Source organism: Opisthocomus hoazin, chromosome 23 (genome assembly GCF_030867145.1).
Source record: "Opisthocomus hoazin isolate bOpiHoa1 chromosome 23, bOpiHoa1.hap1, whole genome shotgun sequence".
NCBI lineage: Eukaryota > Metazoa > Chordata > Aves > Opisthocomiformes > Opisthocomidae > Opisthocomus > Opisthocomus hoazin.
The window spans coordinates 4,529,911-4,549,296 of NC_134436.1; the positions used below are offsets into that span (position 1 = coordinate 4,529,911).

Genomic DNA, 19,386 nt, shown 5'->3' on the forward strand with positions numbered 1-19,386 from the left:
TAGCTCTTTGTTTTGATCTCTGTGTGATGGTTTATTCAGGAGAACAACAGGTTCAAATCAGGATTTCCTTCCTGGAGGGGTGGGGAGGGTTCTGTGTTGCTCACAGGTGGGCACGGGCAGGTGAGACATGCTGGGATGGGAAGAACCGGGATGTCCTGGGCAGGTTGTGGGAGGAGTGGGGACAATCTCGTGTGTGTGAGTAGGCTAGAAGGAGCTCGCGGGCAGGAGGGACCCTGGAAACCTTGGCGGGGGCCTGACAAGGAGGTGGGGAGCAGTGTGGGAATCCCTGGTCAGGAGTGGAGGGAGGAGCAAAGCACACAAAGAAGATCTAGAGTGCAATTTCGTGCCTCCCCCTCCATTTGTTTTCTCCAATCCTAAATCTCTCTGTGTTAATGCTTTCCAGTGCTGTTGCCAGCCAGGCTCTCTCTCCCAGGGTGAGCACAGCCAATGGTGATGTTCGCTTCACTTGCCTGTTAAGCAGCATCACGGCCGCCCTGTCTGACCCCAGCCATCATCACCCAAGCTGTGCAGAGAGAGGAAGGAGAGTGCAGCAAAAGGGGTTTGCAGCTGACAGTGGAGGTGCTCGTAGCGGAGCTGCAAAGGAAAGCAGGGTTTTTTCCTTCTTTGTTTCATTTGTGTGCCTGAGATCCAAGAGTTGGGCATGCAGGACTAATGACAGCCTGCCTGTGCATGGGGGGACAGGGAGGAGCAAAAAGCTGTTCCAAGAATTGTCCTTAAAGCTCTCAGGAACATGCTTGGCATTCAGAGTGTGCAGGTACTGCCAAATTGTGGCTGCAGCTCGGGGTGCTTCTGGTGTGTGTTTGGGGTGGTCAGGAGGTCCCACATGACAGCAGCACCCCTGGTTATCAGGACACACTCCCACCAAGAGGACCCCATATCGTTGTGTCTGGGTGGGACATCCCAGAGCACGCAGCAGCTGGGGACAGAGTCAGAGGGAGACATAGATGTTCATGGGCTTACGCAGCACGAGGGTGGATGCACAGCGGAAAGACAACTGGCTACAGATTCAGGTTTTAGCATGTCCTTCCTAAGAAAATACTTGCTAAACCAGCAGGCACAGGGGTGTCTACGGGTGTTGTAACCCACTAGGAACTGATGTTGCAAGTTTGTGTAATGTTATAGTGGATACAGTAGCAAGTGCTATAAAGCACAGGCACATGTGCATCGGTGGGGATGTATGGGTAAATGCTGAAGGATTTACCTTCTGTTCACTCTTATTGAAAACGCGTGAAAACAGGCAAATGTTGGGCAGAGGTGCTGGCCAAGCTGCAGCCTGCAGCAGTCCTCTCGTCCCCCTCCAGTGCTATCACTGGGTTGCAGAGCTGTGTCCCTGTGGCTATGACCCTTCCGTCCCTCTCATGGCTCTTCTGGCATCTTTTCATAGAATCAGATTCATAGAACAGTTTGATTTGGAAGGGACCTTCAAAGGTCGTCCAGTCCAAACCCCCTGCCATGGGCAGGTTCATCCTTCACTAGACCAGGTTGTCCTGTCCAATTTGACCTCAAACACTTCCAGTGATGGAGCATCAACAACTTCCCTGAGCAACCTGTTCTAGTGTCTCATCACTCTCATAGTGAAGAATCTCTTCCTAATAGCTAATCTAAATCTACCTTCTTTCAGTTTAAAACCATTGGCCCTTGTCCTGTTACAACACCTCCTGGTAAAAACTATTTCTCCATCTCTCTTATAAGCCCCCTTTAAGTATTGAAATGCCACAATAAGGTCTTCCTGGAGCCTTCTGTTCTCCGGGCTGAACAACCCCACCTCTCTCAGCCTCTCTCCATAGCACAGCTGTTCCAGTCCTCGGACCATTTCCATGGCTTCCTCTGGACCTGCTCTCAGAGGTCCATGTCTGTTTTGTGCTAGGGACCCCAGAGCTGCACGCAGTGCTCCAGGGAGGGTCTCATGAGAGTGGAGCAGAGGGGGAGATCCCCTCTCTTGACCTGCTGGCCACGGTGAATGGGGCACAGCCAGCACACGATTGGCTGTGTGGGCTGTGAGCACACATTGCTGGCTCATTTCCCATTTTTCACCCACCGGTATCCCCAAGTCCTTCTCTGCAGGGCTGGTCTCAGTCCATTCATCTCCCGGCCTGTATTGAAATTGGGGATTGCCCTAACACAAGTGTAGGAGCTTGCACTTGGCCTTGTTGAACTCCATGAGGTTCATGTGGTCCCACTCCTCCAGCCTGTCAAAGTCCCTGGAGTTTCTCACCACAGTATCTGCTCTTGCTGACCTCCTGTGCACCAGGCTCCTCTTCTCCATTCCCCACCACATCTCCAACCTCCTGCTTTCTCTGAGCCCCTCCCCAGCACCACCATCATCCCACACAGCATCCCAGGCTGAGCCCAGCTCTAAAGGAGCATCAGAACAAACAGCTTTTGCAGTTTCCAGCCACCCATGTGAGGATGGGCATTGACAGGCAAACTAGCGGACCAAGCATGGCTGGTAACTGAGACTTTCCCTAGCAGGAGACACCAATGAGGGTCTTTCTCTGTTGATTTTCATGCAAGTACTAGAGCAGTAGCATGTCAGAAACTTCCACCTGGCTGTCGGATCTGGTTGAAACCACACTTCCAGAAACCTGGGGTAAGTGAAGGAGTGGATGGGCAGTGTGGGGGAAACAGGCTGAAAAAGAGGAAAGGAGACAGTCATCAGGACAGTGTCACCTGGAGAGTGTGCAGCTAGTGGGACATGCAGTGCAGCTAGTGTCACCATGGCTTGGGGAAGGCCAGGAGCCCTGGGAGCAAATGCTGTCTGCAGTTCTGGGCTATGTAGGCTTCCCACTCTCAGCTCTTCATTGACAGTGGCAAGAGGAGCAGTAGAAATAACTACCACTCTGGGAAGTTTAGGAAATAACTGTAATATTCAGGTTTCCATCTCAAATGCACTCAAGGGTTGAAGCCAACAGTGGTATTCACTTTGCCAGGTGAGGTTCCACATGTTTTGCAGGTGAATCAAAATAAGGTCAACAGTCTTTGGGTCAAAATTCCTGCTGCTTGTGGCTGGTTTGCATTCATCTGGCTGTGCAGAAGCTTGAGCATTGAGTGATTCCTCCAGGGTTCCTGCAGCATGCAGGGCTGCTCACAGCACCATCTGGAAATCCTTTAGGGCTCATCACTTTGCAGGAACAGCTGTAATCTAAGTGACACAGTGCTCACCTAAGATTGAGAGGTGCTGCGTTTTAATGTGGGCTGTGGCACCCTGAGTGAAGAAGGAGTTGTGCTAGTAAAGGGGCTTTGCTCTGAAGGGAGGGTTTTCCACCTGCCAAAGTCTCTGGGGCTGCAGAGCTCAAATCACCAGCTTGAGCCTGGAGAGCCCAGGAGAGAAATTGTCTTTTTAGGGAATATTTGAGGTGGTTGTTCATGCACAATAATGCAGCCCATACCAGCCCACAGCCTGGCTGTATGTCTTTTGCTCAGCAAACACCTCAGAGGTGGAAGCCCAGCAAGGGCCGGTCAGCTGTAGCTACCAGGTTTGGTGTTGCCTTGGTGGGTCTTGAAACAGGAAAGGCTGAAGACCACTCAGAGGTTCATGGCTTTGAAGTGCTGGAGCGTGTCCGAAGAAGAGCAGCAAAGCTGGTGAAGGGTCTAGAGTACAAGTCCTATGAGGGGCGGCTGAGGGAACTGGGGTTGTTTAGCCTGTGGAAAGGGAGGCTCAGGGAAAGCTTATCGCTCACTACAACTGCCTGAAAGGAGGTAGTGGCAAGGTGGATGTCAGTCTCTTTTCCCAAGTAACAACTAATAGCATGAGAGGAAACAGTCTCAAGTTGTGCCAGGGGAGGTTTAGATTGGCTGTTACGAAAAGTTTCTTCATTGAAAGGGTTGTCAAGCATTGGAAAAGGCTGCCCAGGGAAGTGGTTGACTCACCATCCCTGGAGGTATTTAAATAGATGTGTAGATGTGGCATCTATGGACATGGTTTAGTGGTGGACTTGGCAGTGTGAGGTTTATGGTTGGACTCGATGGACTCAAGGGTCTTTTCCAACCTAAATGATTCTGTGATTCTATGACTCTGGTTTCCTATCAAACACTGAAGAGAAGATGCTGCTTTAAAGCATTATGAGGCTGCTCAGAGCGTGACTTTGCTCTCAGCATGGGCTGCAGCCCCATAGTGCAATTTTGGAGTGGATTTGAGGTGCAGGGACAGGCAGGATCTGCTCTGATGCTGGGAGTAGGAGTTGTCACTGGATAACTGCTCTCCTTTCTCCTTCTCCTACGCAGCTGAGCAGATATTGGGACTGGAAGCTGAAGTTTTTGTAGCGATTCGCCTTGGTCGCACCCCACCTCTCCTTCCACAGTCAGGAGACCACAGAACTGGTCCCCCGTGCTGTGCATGATGCCTGTGAGCACTCTTACTTGCAGGGTTCACCATTTTGTCTATCAACAGCCCAAATCATGGCAGATTCAGTATATGGGCTTCTTTCTACATCATGTGGACTGCTTCAGCTGAATGTTTCCTTCCCTTATTGTCCAACCTGGGCCAATAATCCCTTTATCTGCGTTTGTCACGGCCCTTGAAGTCTGAACCATCTAGGTCATGCCAGGCAGGACAAAAGCTGAAGAGTCTCATGGAGAAACAGAAATATCATAATGATGCAATGCATGTCTCATTCTGGAAAACCCTCATAATATCAGGAGTTTCGTCATCACAGCGTTATGTATAGAAATTCTATTTTAGGTAATTTAGCAGGTGCTATGCGTATTAGTTTAATTTTTCTCTCTCCATCTGCTTCCTGCGCAGCTGAGCACATGCCATGACCGGCTGCAGAGGCACAGGGATCTGACAAATAGGCACAATAACCTTTCCAAAGGATTTCTCAAAATATCCTTCCCGGCATGTTTGGGGCATGAATGGCAGCAGGATGGGCTGGGTGAAATAATACTGGTTTCAGCTCCAGCTAATCCAGGAGGGCTGGAAGAGTCCCCAGGAGGGGGGACTACCCCTGGTCCCCATTTTAGAAGCGTTGTGGCCTTTTATTCTGCCTCTGCCTGGAAGAGTAGCATCCCAACAGTTCAGCTGGCTGGAAGAAATGACTCGCTGGTGCCATGGGAAGCTGCAAACCTCCCCCCTGCTTGTCTGCTAACATTTTTCAATCCCATCTTTGCGAAGTCATGATCTTAAAGCTGGTCCTCATCCAGCTCCTCTCCAGACCTTGTAATTGCATTACAGAAGTGACAGGGAATGTGGCGGGGGAAGGGAGGGGGGGAGGGGAGCATGGAGGAAAGGCCGGCAGCATCCTCTGTTAAAGAAGGAAGAAGGCAGGAAATTGTGGCAGTTTTGGAGCTGGTTCCATTTTTTTGGAGGTTGGGGGGAGGGTGGTGGGCTGTAGGCGGTGGTGGGAGGCTGGCGTGGGTGGTGGGACAGAGGGAGGCTGGTGCTGGGGCTGCATGCCCAGCCTTGGGGCTGCGTCCTCAGCACGCCTTGAGCTCAGCACCGGCAGGGACGGATCCGTTCCCTCTCGCTTGTCACTTTGCTAGCCAAGAAACATGCAGGCTGAGATTTTACTTCTGCTGCTGCCTCCAGCTGGAGCTGTGTGTGGGAGGCAGCAGGGAGGGTCAGGAGAGCTTAGAGGAAGCCAGGAGAGAGGAAAGAGCAGTGTTGGGGGGGTGAGGTGGAGGGGGAGCCTGGGGAGAGCAGGGGCTTCGGGAGAATGGAGTTTGAAGAATGGGCTTGAATATACCCCCTGGCCCTGCGAGATGGATGGGGAGGGGAGGGCAGGGTGCTGCCAGGGGAGGTGATGGGAGGGTGATGGGAGGGTGATAGGAGGGTGGGAGCAGCAGCCAGAGCTGGGGACCAAATGGAAGTGAAACGGGAAGAGGCTGGGAGGAGACATAATCCCCAGCCACGTTCTCCCAAGAGCAGGGAAGATACATGTGGCACTTCAGGACATGGTTTAGCAAGCATAGTGCTGTTGGGTTGACAGTTGCACTTGATAATCTTAGAGGTCTTTTCCAACTTTAATGATTCCATGATTCTGTGAAGCCTGGGAGCAGTCGGGGCTGTGGGGTGGGAGCAGTGCTATCTGGGGTGCTGCTGCCATAGGAGCCAGAAAGCCCCAAATGAGAGAGGAGGGAGGATGCTGAGGGCGTCCCGGGAAAATCCCCAGGCCAAGTGCTGCCCACAGCCTTGCCAGGCACCCCAGGGTGCCGGGGTCTCGTCCATGGGACGCTGGGCTGTGTTTTTCAGCCCCTGGGACTCTGACAGCACCGCTCTGGCATGAATAAACTCCTTCAGCTTGTTGTGGTGCCGCTACGGCTCGTGTTTCCAGCTGCAGAGCAAGGAAAATAATTTTTCAGGAATCCACTGGGCAGTTGTGCAAATAAATGTTTGCGAGGCCTTTGGCTGCCATAGTGACGAGCTCCATAGCAACCCTGCAAGGAAATGAATAATTCTGTGCTTGAAGCGGGAGTTGAAAAGGGATGTGGTGGCCGAGCGTGCTGCAGAATAGCCGGTCAGCAAAGCACCCAGATCCACCCTGCACTGCTCGGGCGGATGCTTGTGGAAGCCCTTGGTAATGTGGCAGCCTCACGATGCAGCACACGGTGGGCTTGCGTCAAGGCTGCAGGGCAAGCCTTTTGTTTCAGCATTCCCTGATTTCCATGTAGCCAAGTTTAATGAAGGCGTTTGCAGGTCGTGCATTGGCTGTATCTGCCTCTGCTGGCACAGCCCCCACCTCGTGCTGTGTGTCCACCATGCCCTGAGCCCCCTAAGATGCTGCATCCCTGAGTTTGTCTCAAACGCGGATTTGCTTCCTTCCCTCCAGTCCTAGCTGTGCTGGAAACATTCCCAAAAATGAAAGCCAGCTCTTGTCTGAGCTTTGAAGTGTGGAGTAGAATTGAACAGAGGAAAAAAAAAAAATCCTATCCTATGGGGGATGGGTTTTTAGAAAAAAACCTATTGAGTCAATGGCATTTGTATTAAAAACAGCAAGTCTTTGGAGTCATTTCCATAGGAACCAGCCCTCCCATTCTGGGCAGCCTCCCCGAAGCATTTACCCAAGGCTGCGGCTGAGCGGGGAGCAGTGCTGCAAGGGGGGACTCTGAACTCTGCCGGTCCCAGGCAGGGGGAGCAGGGCAGGGCAGGCTGCTTGCCGCTGAATCAGTGATTCACAGCTCTGATTCACAACTCCATCCTATAGCTCTGGAAGACAGCCAGATCTGGTCATCAGCTGTGTTCCTTTTTCCAATGTGAGAAGTTATTTTGGGGAGGTTTTAGATTACAGCACTTGTTTTTTTTTTCTGTGAGTCTGAATTCTGGATGATTGCACTGCAAGTAGTTGAGGCACTTTAATTTCCTGCTTAGAGAAATGAGCTCAATACCATTTTTTTGCAACTCTAAAGCATTTCTAAAATAGCTTTTCTGCGTGGCATCATCGGGAGCAGGCACACAGCTTTGGGCCTTTTTGTGCAAAATTTGGAAACACTGGGTGTAGTAGGTTTACAGAAAAGGACCTGGGGGCCGTTAGGTTGAGCGTGAGTCACCGGTGCACTCTTGATGTGAAGGACACCCACTGTATACCAGCTTTTACTGCTAAGCGGGTCAAGGGAAGAGATGGTTGCCCTCAATTTGACACTTACAGGATGACACCTGGAGCACTGTGCCTGGTTTTTGGGCTCCTCACTGCAATAAAGACATAGCCATATGGAAGCCACCAAAATGGTCAGAGGTCTGGAGCCCGTGGCAGGGGAGGAGAGGCTGAGAGAGCTCCCTCAGTTTGGAGGTGTGGGAGGTAGGAGAAGGGTCTTATTGCTGTCTTCAGAGGTGCACAGTGAAAAGACAAGGGGCAATGGGCACATGTTGCAACAAGACAAATTTGATGTAGATGTTAGGAAAAGTTTGTTCGCCTAAGGGTGGTCAAACACTGGAACAGGAGGCCAGGAAGATGGAGAAATCTTGTACTCAAATTGTGGCTGCTCAGAGCCCTGAGCATCTAATATGAAGTTGGATCAAGCTGAAAGCTTGGCACTGTTTTGAGTGGGGTGTTGGACCAGACACCCTCCCACCTTCATTAGTCTGGGTGCTTCATGTCCCTCTCCATCTAAATCAGTCTGTGGTTTTCTGATCCTACAGGGCATTAAGGGGATGTAGGGCTTTGGCTGTCCCTCTGATGCTGGGGTATAGCGGTAACACAGGGGCCGCTGAAGTCCACCACGTGAGTCCATGTGTGTTCATGCCCTAAGACCGGAGCGAAGGAAAACGGTCTAAATCACTGTCTGTCTCCCCATCCTCCAGGGATGAAACTCTCTCTGCTCACTGGTGATGCAGGGTCATCTTTCCCTGGGGGCTCACACCTCTAAAACACGAGGTCAAAACAACCTGTACACGATCCACACGTTTCTTGGTACAGTCACTCCTCTTGTGTTGTGCACCAGAGGGGTTGGTCTGTGTCTCTCAACCACCTCGCAGGCTGTAGAGAATAACCCTGGCACTTCTTCCACCCCTTTCCAGCCCAGCACTGGGCAAGTCTGATGCTCAGTGGTGGCCAGCTCTCCTGTCTGTGCCTGTAGGCAGCCATGGGGCCAAGGGTCATTGAGGTGGACAGCAAGAACCATGTGGTTTGGGAGATCAGTGAGGTTGAGGATCTTGGTGTTACCTCCCAGGTGAATGCCCTGACTGCAGGGTGAGCCTTTCCTTCCATGCATTCCCGCTGTCCTAGGGCACGGAGGCACAGTTTTGGCAGGAGTTGGGAAGACTGTGTGTCCAGTGCAGCTTGTTGCCCAAAGGAGAGGTAGGAGGGAAGGAAAGAGTCTTTCAGGAGGTGGAAAATGTGATGCCGGCACCGCTGCATCAAAGAGGGAGTTGAATCTGGGCCTCCGATTTCAAAACAGAGTTCAAACCACCGGAATATTACAATTAAAAAAAAAAAAAAAAAAAAAAAAAAAAGAAAGGATTTGGCACTTTCTTGTGCTTTCCCTTTCCCCATCCCCATGTCCCACCAGCGTGCTGGGGCAGCCCCCAGAGCCAGGAGCAGTGGCTGGGTGGCATGGGGGTGTTTCTGGGCAGTTTTCCTGCAGCCCTGAAAAACCTGGGAACCTCATCTGCCAGCTGGGGGGGGAGCAGCTGGTGGTGCAGGAGCTGCTGAGGTTAACTAGTGGGTGAATGTGTTGTGGTCTGCAATTGGGTGTAGGTTCCTAAGTCCTTTATTGGATGTAGCCCAGGGCTCTATTCCCAGCCCTGCCTGTGACATTAACAGGTCACTGCAGCCTCAGGGCTGTCCCCTCCTTGTCATTACTGCCTGCACGCTGCTCGCTGGCACAACACCAAGTGCAGGGCAGCAGCACCCACATCTGAGGAGTCTCGTCACAACCATCATGCAAGCACTGAAATCAATTTGCAAGTTGAGCAAGGCTCGCTTCTGGCCTGCTTGGAACTGTGCCACCGCACACGTTGTGGAGGAGTGATATAAATAGCTTTTGGGATACCTGGGGTTGCAGCAGACGGCAGGTATTTCAGAAGCGGTGCTGTTGGCAGTGTCATGCCAGGGCAGTCTCTGCTACATTAGGGATTGTCTGCATCCACCACAGATAAACTGGTGTGAGAGCAGTGCCCTGCAGCTGGCTGGGGGTGGATCAGACAGGTGGTACAGAAGGGGAAGGGATGGATGATCTTGTGGTCCTGGCATGGGTTCTGCATGTCTTTGGGCAAGTTGCCTAAGATCAGATTTTCAGCAGAGTACTTGGGAGTGTCCATGCATGCATCCTTACACTCAGATCTTGTGTTTCAAAGGGAGTTGGTCCATACCAAGCTGTGTGACTGAGCAGGGTCACGTGAGGCCTGGTCAAAGCTCATGGGCACTCTTATCCATCCTGTGCATCTGCAGTTTTTCTTCCTCTGTTCAGGACATTTGCACAGGCAGGATGGTGAAAGATCTTGTGCATTCAGAACTTCCATCCCTGAAGAATTTTGATGCACCTGGAGCAGTAGCTGCCTGCACTACAAGGTGGCCATGGAAGATACAACTTTCAATGATGTGCCTGTGGGTCCATTCCATTTCTGAAAGGGCCATACTGAGCCTGTTCTGTGTGTGAGGGCTGCAGCGGGCACAGCCAGTGGGGGCACTTGGGCAGCGGGATGCTCGGCTTGGTGGTGAAGAGCCCATCTGCTCCCCAACAAGCGGCACTGAGTTGGTACCAGCAGTGCCTGTGCTGGCATTTGCAACGTGTGGGATGCAAAGCCTTCAAGCACGGAGATGCTGGCAGGAGACCCCAGAGCTGGGGGAGATCCTGGCTGCTTGAGCATGTCTGAGCAGAGCTTCGGGGTCTGAGCAGGGCTTTGGGGTTTGAGCAGCGCTCTGAGGTCTGGCAGCTCCTAGGTGTAAGGGCTGGAACCACAGTGGTGGAGGAGGAGGCCACCTCTGTGCCTTGCAGCCTGGTGGTTTGAACACTTGCCTGGGAAACGGGCTCAGCTCTTTCTGAGGGGAAGAGTTTTCAAACCCCAACCCCTGTCTCACTTCTGGAGAGCTCCCAGATGCAAGAGCAGGGCTGCCCTTGTCCCAGGGGAGCCAGTGCACAGCCAAAGGGCAGATCCTGGCATCCCAGCGGGCGGAAAGAGCTGCAGGTGGGGTGCTCAGAGCACTCAGCTGGGAGCGAGGTGACTGGTGGTCTGAGTGATGTGATCACTTAGGGTCAGAGCAGAGGCGGACCCAGGAAGCTGGTGAGATGTTTAGGTCTCTCCCCTGGAAGCAGAGAGGCTCCGGAGGGGATTTGGGAACACAGCCCTGACCTCTCCGAAGGGGAAGTACCGCTACCAGTGAACGATGGCTGAGCACAGCTGGCACCTGGCAAACGTGAAAGTGGGGCTTGTTAGGCTGCGCACAGACTGCTGATTGTAACCTCGGTCACAAAACCTCCTTAGCTGAAGTCTGATAGCATCCCCAGAGATTTCCCAGGCGGATCTGTCGTGCTCAGCCCCGCCATCAACCAGTCCCAGGGAACCAGAGCGGGTGCCCACCTCCCTTCTCTCCTCTCCCTGTTGCTCCAGCCTCGCCAGGACTGTTTGCTGCTGGCTCTGCAGAGCTGGCGGCTGCTCTTGGACTCCCTTCAGAGAAAGTTTTGCAGTGCCAGGCAGTTGGCTCCATGCTGATCCCAAAGCCCACCACACCATGGGATTTTCTCACCCTCTCTCTTATGAATGAAGCTGCAGAATGGAGTTGTGGCCTGAAATAACTTGAAAGATGCATCCACTCACATGGCCTGCAAAAGGAACAGAGGACTTGGTCAAACAAGGGTGCATGCACCTCTGGGACCTTAGGGCCAGCATTTTTTGTGGTATTACACTGTGTTGGTGGGAAGGCATTACATTATATTGGTGGGATTTTGAGGTGATAAGGTGCTGGCTGTCTCTGAAGTCAGCAGGAGTTCGGTAGGTGTTGCTGGAAGCACCACTGAGCCCTCCGGTGCTTTTTGTATTGGTGGTTGTTCTTCAAAAGCCTGGTTAAGGATGGAGACCTCTGAAAGGATCTTGCCTCTTGACTGTTATTTAATAGAAGGATTTAAAGCCTGCAAACTCCTTTGTGCCAGCAGATGAGACCACTGCCTTGGCTTCTCATGCTCTCTGACAAGCCCACTCCTCCTTACCGAGCTGCAATAACTTGCTGTTTCTTTTCCTTTCCCATAGCTCCCAGAATGGAGAGGAAGGTGGAGCCTGGCCAAACAACCAGTTTGACACGGAGATGCTTCAAGCCATGATCCTGGCTTCAGCAAATGGTTGGTCCTGATTGTGTGCGGGAAAACCGTTGCACTTGCACGGATGCCTCAGATGCCTGCTGTTAGATAAGATGCCGGTGGGATTGATGTGTCTGGGTTAACGGAGGTGGCTTCAGAAGCCCTTCTTCAACAGATGATGGTGGAAAAGCACTGCTGTCTGTGTTACCCTGCCAAGGAGAGGGGTCAGAAAGGATTCAGACAGAGGAGATACCAGAGAGCTGTCAGCATCAGGCATGCTGTAGACAGGGGTACCTCTTCCATCCAAACTATATTATCTATGTACCAGACAGAACATTATCTGGCTTGTGATGCGGTTGTGTTACGTGAAAGAGCCGTTCTTTAGATGATGTTTTATAAACTACTTGGGACTTGCTGTAAGGCGAGGAGGTAGTAAACCTGGAAGATTCGTTTGTGGCTAAAGGCTGGGCCAGGAATATAGTAAATGCCTGACTCAGTGTCCCCAACAAAGCTCGTGTCCAGAGATGCCGGTGCATGCTCCCTGCTCACACTGGGTCCCTCCACTGAGCTGCGGGCTCACCAAGGTTTGCCCCACCGGCTGCTGTTGGCTCTTTGCAGTTGTAGTCATGGGGGTTTGATTTGGGATTGTTTGGGTTGGTTTGTTCTGGTTTACGGCTGTGCCGTGTGGAAGCGGTGGGAAGGGAGGGGTGTTCCCATGTGCTTGCGGTCTCCGTGGCTTTGTATAAAAGAAGGGCAATTGTCACTCTGTGCAGCACTATGTATAAAGAGGCTGGGTTTTGTACAGCCTTTATTTATAAATACCTCCAAGTCTTTTCCCCCTTGATTTAAAAACAGAAGCAACAGCACAGCCGTAAAACCCTATGCAAAATGCTTAGGATATTTCATGTGAGCTGTCGGGAGGGAAGGAATCTGCGGGAGGAGGGATGGCTTTGGTGTTGCTTTCTTGGAAAGCTGCTGCAGCTGAACTTTGCTGCTCTGCGGACACCAGACAGCCTGGAGATACAGCTGCCATGCCCGGGAAAGGGGACAAAGGGCTTGGGCAAGAGAGTTGTTTACACTCAAGTGAAAGAAACTGCAAAAGTGTGTGTCTGCTCTGAAAAACGACCATGGAAAAATAGCCTCTGGGGGTGCATGTGGTTATCATCACCCGGTGCCTCCAGATCCGGTTTCCTTGCTCGCAAATAAAGATGTTTCTCTGACTGCCACTCCAGCAGTCCAGGGGATCTGAGAGCTGAGCGGGTCCATTCCAGGTTAAGCACCGACTTCCATGTAGCACTAGGCCCTATTGCAGCAAACCTCCCCCAGTCCACAAGTCTCAAACAGTCCCAACCTCTCCCACAGCTTCAGTGCGCGCAGGGGGTTAATTTGCATCAGATCCATCCACTAGATACGGGCTTTCCCTGCTGCAGCCCCAGGGAGAGGACGGCTCTGTGCACTCCATCCTTTTCTTGCCTGTGCTGGTTCGTTGCTGGGATGGAGGGATGGGGACACAGCACAAGCTTTTTCTACCAGCACTCTGTTTTCATGTCTCCCCTTTTCTGCTCTTTCTTATTAAGCTAATAGCATTGATTGGAGCAGGCTCTGATTAGGGGCAGTGCTAATTGCCCATTAAGCTTTGTGCTGGCCATCCTTGGGTGATGCTTCCTGGCTATTTAAATGATCCTTATCTCTTACTGTCACCTGCTGAGCTCTGTTTGAACTCCGGGGTGGCAGGAGGGACACAGTGACACAGGTGATGACACCGTGCCTTTTGCTCACCTGCTCCTCCGAGTGTGAGCTGCTCCTGCACAGAGCAGTCGATGCTGACTTGCACTGCACAGCATCAAGACCATGCTTGGGTTTGCACGGAGCAGAGACTGCCCAGAGACAGAAGCTGCTTTGATGCTGCTCTGCTCCTCAAGCATCTGGAAGGTGCTGGTGATGCCCTGCCTGCATCCCTACCTCATGCTGGGGGTTATCCTTCGTTGCAGCAAGAGGCAGAGCTGGTCCTACCATGCCAAGCCTCTCTGCCAATCCAGTGGCTCTGAGGGTTAAATCTCTTTCCCTCACAAGCCAGAGTACCGGGGGAGCTGCTTTGCTGCCCAGGACTGTGACCCTGCTGTAGGGCTTCTGCCTCCCTTCCCCAGCCCCCTCCCTCTGCGTCTTCCTCCCTTGGAGCTGGGAACAACATGAAGAGCCAGTATTTTGAGCCATCTGAAGGGGCAGAAGCAGCTGCTAAGACAGACCAAGGAGCACAGATGCTCCAGGACACCAGACAGTAAAGGGCAGGCATCCTGTCCTTAAAATACTTTGGCTTCCAGCGAGAATTTATAGGGGTGCCACGAGATGATGGGAGAGCAGACAGAAAGGCAGCCCGAGGAGGTCCTTCTTCCCCAGCTTTGCTGCCCACAGGCAGGGGCAGAAGTGCTATATTGGGTTCTCCTGAAAGCCCCAGCAGCAGCTGCAGCAGCACGTGCTCTGGGGCTGCCTCCGGCCGGCCTCTCCTGCCCTCTACTTATGAGGGCGATGGAGCCTCTAGCTGGTTATTTTTGCCGAAGCCCAAATTCTTGTTTTCCTCCTCAGGACCATTTGGGATAATGGCTGGCTGCTGGTAAAGGCTGAGCATAACCTTTTCAGCAACAAGGGCTGTAGTGCCCTGCTTGGCAAGAGCAGCTTGGTGCCTGTTTATAAACCTCTATTGTCCTTGTTCTCTCTTTTCAGCCTTAATGTCAGTGTTACCTAGAAACAGTCCTTTGCTCTTACCCTGGACCAACTGGCAGGCTGGGAACTTCCCAGGCAGCTTTTTCTCTCCCGTGAAAGCTGTGCTGTGACTGCAAACTAGTTCATGGCCACCAGTTGTCGTGGATGCCACTGGGAGCCCCCACCCTCCTCACTGCCCTGGTGAAGCTGGGATGGTCCAGAGGGGAAGCAGGGCAGCAGCACCCAGCAGGGATGGCACAGGACAAGGTGCCCAAGCCCACTAAGCCCCCATCCAGGCTGTATCCAGCTGGGGGAGCCCAGGAAAAAAAATCTCCCCCACTGCCAGAGGCCATAGTCCGCCTGCGAGCCGGTCCCTGGCTGCAGCCTGGCCTGGTAACACATCTCAAGCCACCCCGTCCCCGTTCGTAGCACCCCAATGGGTCTGGGGTTGAGCTGGTTGCTAGTGAAACAGACTGCTGCTGAGGCGAGTGAGGATTAGCAACAAATAGCACTAACTGTATATACACATCTCCTGCAGCCCTCATCCAGACCAGAGTCCTCAATGCCTCGCCAGGTCTGGGACCAATTTAACGGGGACTGTAGAAACATTCTCCTGCTGGTGAATGCTTCTACAGTGGAAAGAAAAACGGCATTTTCCCACAGTGGTTCGCTGTTTTTGTACACTTTCCTGCACGTCCCCTGGTCTCGGTGTACAATATCGTGCCTGTTTTGGGGCTCGCTGTGTTTTCCTCTGCCTGCTCCAGCAGAGCAGCTGTGACTTTTCAAACTGCGCTTGCTTCATACTTCCGACCTCTGCGAGGGGATGTGTACACAGCAGTATTTCAGGGGGCTGGTGGGATGTGGCCCAGCTTTTTGTCTAGCTTTCTGGCTGGCTTAGCCATCTCCATCTGCTCGGGGGAGAGCTTAAGGCAGCATAGAGTTGTGCATAGATCTGGTCTGGAGCAAGGAAGAACACGAGGGGACCAGTCCACGTTCTCTGCTCGTTGTGTTTCTTTATTCCCTCAGACTCTCTGCCTGCAAAAGGAGGGAGCAGCAGCCCCAGACTCTACATTGGGGCCCTTCAGGTGCTCTTGCTGGGTCTCTCCACCCTCCCACAAGAGCATGCCCACAGCCACACGCCCCAAGCAGTTAAAAGGCTGAGGTCAGATCCACGGCATCCAATGCAGAGGCAGGGTTTTAGTAAACCATTTCTGAGCAGGGCTGTGCAAAGATCCCGCCCTGAGCCGTGCACGGGCAGTCAGGCTGGAGCAGGTCATGCAGGGGCTCATGGCAACAGCGTCGTTCGTGCCCTGCCATCCCCCTGTGCTCATTTCTCCCCTGCCTCCGTGCATCCCCCCGACTCCATCTGGTCTTTACCTTCCAGCAGTGCCCCAGCATGGCGGGGGGGCCTGCGCTCTTCCCCGCCTCTGCGCTTGCTCTCTCTGTGCTGGGGCTTTGCAGCACGACAGGAATGAATTTGCCTTCCCCTCCCCCTGCTCCCAGATCTGGACTGTCGGATGCGCTTCGGCGTTGATTTGCTTCATACTCGGCTTCCTAGAGCCATTTTGCGGTACTGCAAGGGAGGGATTTTCTTTCTCCTCTCTTGTGCTCTGCTCCCTCAGTAAACCTGGGTGGAGAAATATTGGGGGCAGGGTTTTAAATACAGTGGACAAAAAAATATATTGGATTTCCCTTAATGCATTACTAATGGTTGTGACTGTACAATATGTTTGTAATGGGCTGCTGGGGTGGGGGGGGAAGTGTTTTACTGTGGAGGCAGCAGCCAGGGAAGGGGCAGAGCAGACAGTGTCAGACAGGCAGGGAGGGACAGGCAGCCCCATTGCTGCCGAGGGCAGAGGAGAGGTTGTCCTACCCTGGCCAGCCTCCAGCCCCAAATCCCAAACCTTTAACCACATCAGATGGAAACCAGATTTTGATGCCGGCTGTGCTGTGCTCCCCAGCACACAGGTTGCAGCCATCCCGTGGAATGTTCTCAATGAAAGGGAATGAGGGGTGGGGGCGAAGGATGACGGCACCGAAGTCTGGATTTGACACCCAGCAAAAGCCTTTCGGGGCTGCTGGGGTTTGGGGTGAGCTCTGGTTGGCACTAACCACCTGCCTTTCTCTTTTGCCCCCTCCTCTGGTGTCCTCCACAGAAGCTGGTGATGGCAACTCGACCCTGGGTGGCGGGACTGGCACCATGGGGCTGAGCGCCCGCTATGGCCCCCAGTTCACCCTGCAGCACGTCCCCGATTACAGGCAGAACGTCTACATCCCGGGCAGCACTGCCACCCTCACCAACGCTGCTGGCAAGCGCGATGCCAAGAGCGCCGGCTCCTCGGGAGGCAACAAGAAGAAATCCGGGAAGAAGGAGAAGAAGTAGAGAAGAAGAAGGAGACCTTAGAGCTACAGGGCAGCCTGCTCCAGCACTCCCCCAAACCCAGGCCAGAGGACGAATGTCAATTTTTTGTGAAGCAAAAAGTGTGAAATGCTGCGAATGTATCTCATCATCATCAGAGCTAGGAGCAGGGTCTTGCTGCTGTTAGATCTCATGATGAAAACCAATCCGGAAGCTAAACTGAATGCAAATAAGTGCCCTGTGAATACTTGCTAATGTTTTATACGATCCCTTCGGTATTAGAATATGCAAGGGCAGAAGGTCTTCTGCTATGTCTTTGGATCCGATTTTCTCCCAGATAGTCAGAGAAAGGCACAAGGCTAGCGCTCGGCTTTGCCCAGTGTAAATAATTTTGATGCGGATCTTTTAATTTATAGACCTTCAATCATTTTTTTGGAAAGGAAAAGGCAGTTCCTAGCTTACAGCCCGTGCTCTAGATCTTTGCTTTTAAACTTTCCATTAGTAAAATTCACACTTAGTTAATGATAGCGATGGATTCGTTGCTGAGAAGTTGGAAGGGAGTGCTTCAGTTCCTCCTTACCTATTACCCAGAAAAAAAAAGTGTTTATATTGCATGAGTCAAAGGGAATACAGCAAAGCTGCATCCTAACATTTTTTTTTTTTTTAAAAGTGCAACCACCGATGGCCTGAAATATGAGACAAAAAATGAAACCTTCCTGATGTTTGAGAGGTAGGGAATTCAATGAGGAGCGTGCCGAGGTGCACGGCAGCTGCCCCAGCAGTTCTAGGGGTCTCTGAAGAGCAGACACATCTCATCCCTTCTTTGCAGTAAATATTTATATGTACAGTCAACGTTCTTCTGAAATTAAAGCTAAGAAAGTCTTGCTCCCCTGCGGCCAGGCTCCTTCAGGCAGCCATATGGCCTAGTCCCTGTCGAGGGGACCGGGGGATGATGCTTCACGTTTCTGCACACCGCGTCTGCATGCACATCCTTCACCTCGCACCCGCACTAGCGCAGTTAGCTCCACGGGCCCAGCACCCGCGCAGCGTGGTGTGAACGCACCGGCAGCTGCCCGAGCCTCCCTGCTGGGGCTGCCTTGGGGGAGATCGGTCAAGTGGGATGGGGAGACTCATTGCTTATTGTCTGGGGTGTGGACCCCAAGTGAGGGGTTTTTTTTGGGGGGGGTCTCACTGAAAGGGGTGAGATCCACGGAGCTGCTGGCACATGGCTTTGGTGCAGAGTTGGTGACCGAGTAAGTGACAGTTGGTTTGGTGGTGCCTGGGGACCAGACCCAGAGGAGGGACCTGAGAGCTGGGGGTGAGCGCGGGGTGATGCTGCAAAGCCAGTGAGCCAGGGTGACAAGGGAGAGGGACACATGGGACCATGCCACGCCAGCCTGAAGCGGGTGATGCTCTCACTGCCTTTGGGCTTTCCACCCCGTGGAGGGAGTCACAGGATGAGGAACAGAGTTTCTCCACATGCCCATCACCCTTGCACTGGGACGCCTTCCCTTATCAAAGCAGCTCTGAGCCCCCCAGGGAGGCAGAGGGGGGGTTTGTGTAGCCCGGGGGAGGAGAGGGACTGTGGAGCAGCCAGGAAGGGGCCGCGTCGGGTTTCCCGAGGAGTGTTTGTGTTGTTTTTTTCCCTTTATAATCACTAACTCGTAACTCACCCGAGCAGATCCAGCCCTCTCAGCCAGGCTCTGGCATGGCAGCAGTCACCCCACCTCCATCCCCTCCCCAGACCCAGGGCAGCAGGAGCATCCGCCGTGTTTCATCCAGGTCCGGCCAGCTCTGGCACTGGCTGTGCTGGGAGCGGTTCCCACCCTGTCCCCTGCAGCTGCCACCTGCCCCCCTGTAGAAATGCTGTAGCTGAATCGTAGTCTTTATATTTCTTTTTAATCTGCAATCTGAGGTAGTGTAGTGAGTGTCGTGTATTTAGTGGCGTGTTATTTTTAATCTCAGTAACTAACTTGTGGACACCAGTATTTTCAATTTTCTCTGTATCTTCTTTCCATGTGGTCTGTGCTCCGAGTGTACGTGAAATGAAACACGTTTGCCCTTTCAATGTGTCTAATATTGAATTATACTTATATATTATATATATGCTTATATTGTTCTTATACCCATATAGACCAATGTCGATGTGTTACACGCAAGTTTTATACTCTAATATTTATATTGCTTTTTTTCTTTGGAAAAAAAAAATAATAAAATGGTTTCTTCTGAATGAATGGTATTTACTGCGATGGGAAGAGGGAGGCACAGCCAGGGCCTGTCCATCCCGATGCTGCCGCTCTGCCAAGGCTGCTGGCGGGGCGGTAGCTCAGCCCCAGCCGGGCTCCGGCAGCGGGGATGCTCTTGGGGAACCCCCATCTCGGGTCCCCCAGGCCTCTGGGCGGAGGGTGACATGGCCGTGGGTGGCACCGGTGTGCTCCCGGCTGGCATTTTTGGGGAAGGGTGTGTCAGGCCTGGCACACTCCACGGAGGAGACCACAACGTCCACAGCTACAGCCCCTTCCCCAGCCCGCAGGGGATCCAGTTGCCCTACCCCATCCCTGGCAGGGATCCGGTCACCCTTCCCCAAGCCCGGGGGGATCTGGTGGCTCTTCCACAGACCCAGTGGGGATCGATCACCC

General features: G+C 52.8%; 1 protein-coding gene across 15 annotated transcripts in view; it reads left to right on the forward strand.

Moving 5' to 3' along the window:
* The window catches only part of LOC104338342 (protocadherin gamma-C5-like), a 168,859-nt gene extending 149,882 nt beyond the window's left edge, over positions 1-18,977 (forward strand). For all 15 annotated transcript variants that reach the window (XM_075441921.1, XM_075441929.1, XM_075441926.1 and 12 more), the window contains exons 3-4: positions 11,642-11,730; positions 16,545-18,977. In XM_075441921.1, the coding sequence (XP_075298036.1) occupies positions 11,642-11,730; positions 16,545-16,771 (316 nt within the window). In that variant the 3' untranslated portion in view covers positions 16,772-18,977. The remainder of the gene's footprint in view (positions 1-11,641; positions 11,731-16,544) is intronic.
* The last annotated feature ends 409 nt before the right edge of the window (positions 18,978-19,386 follow it).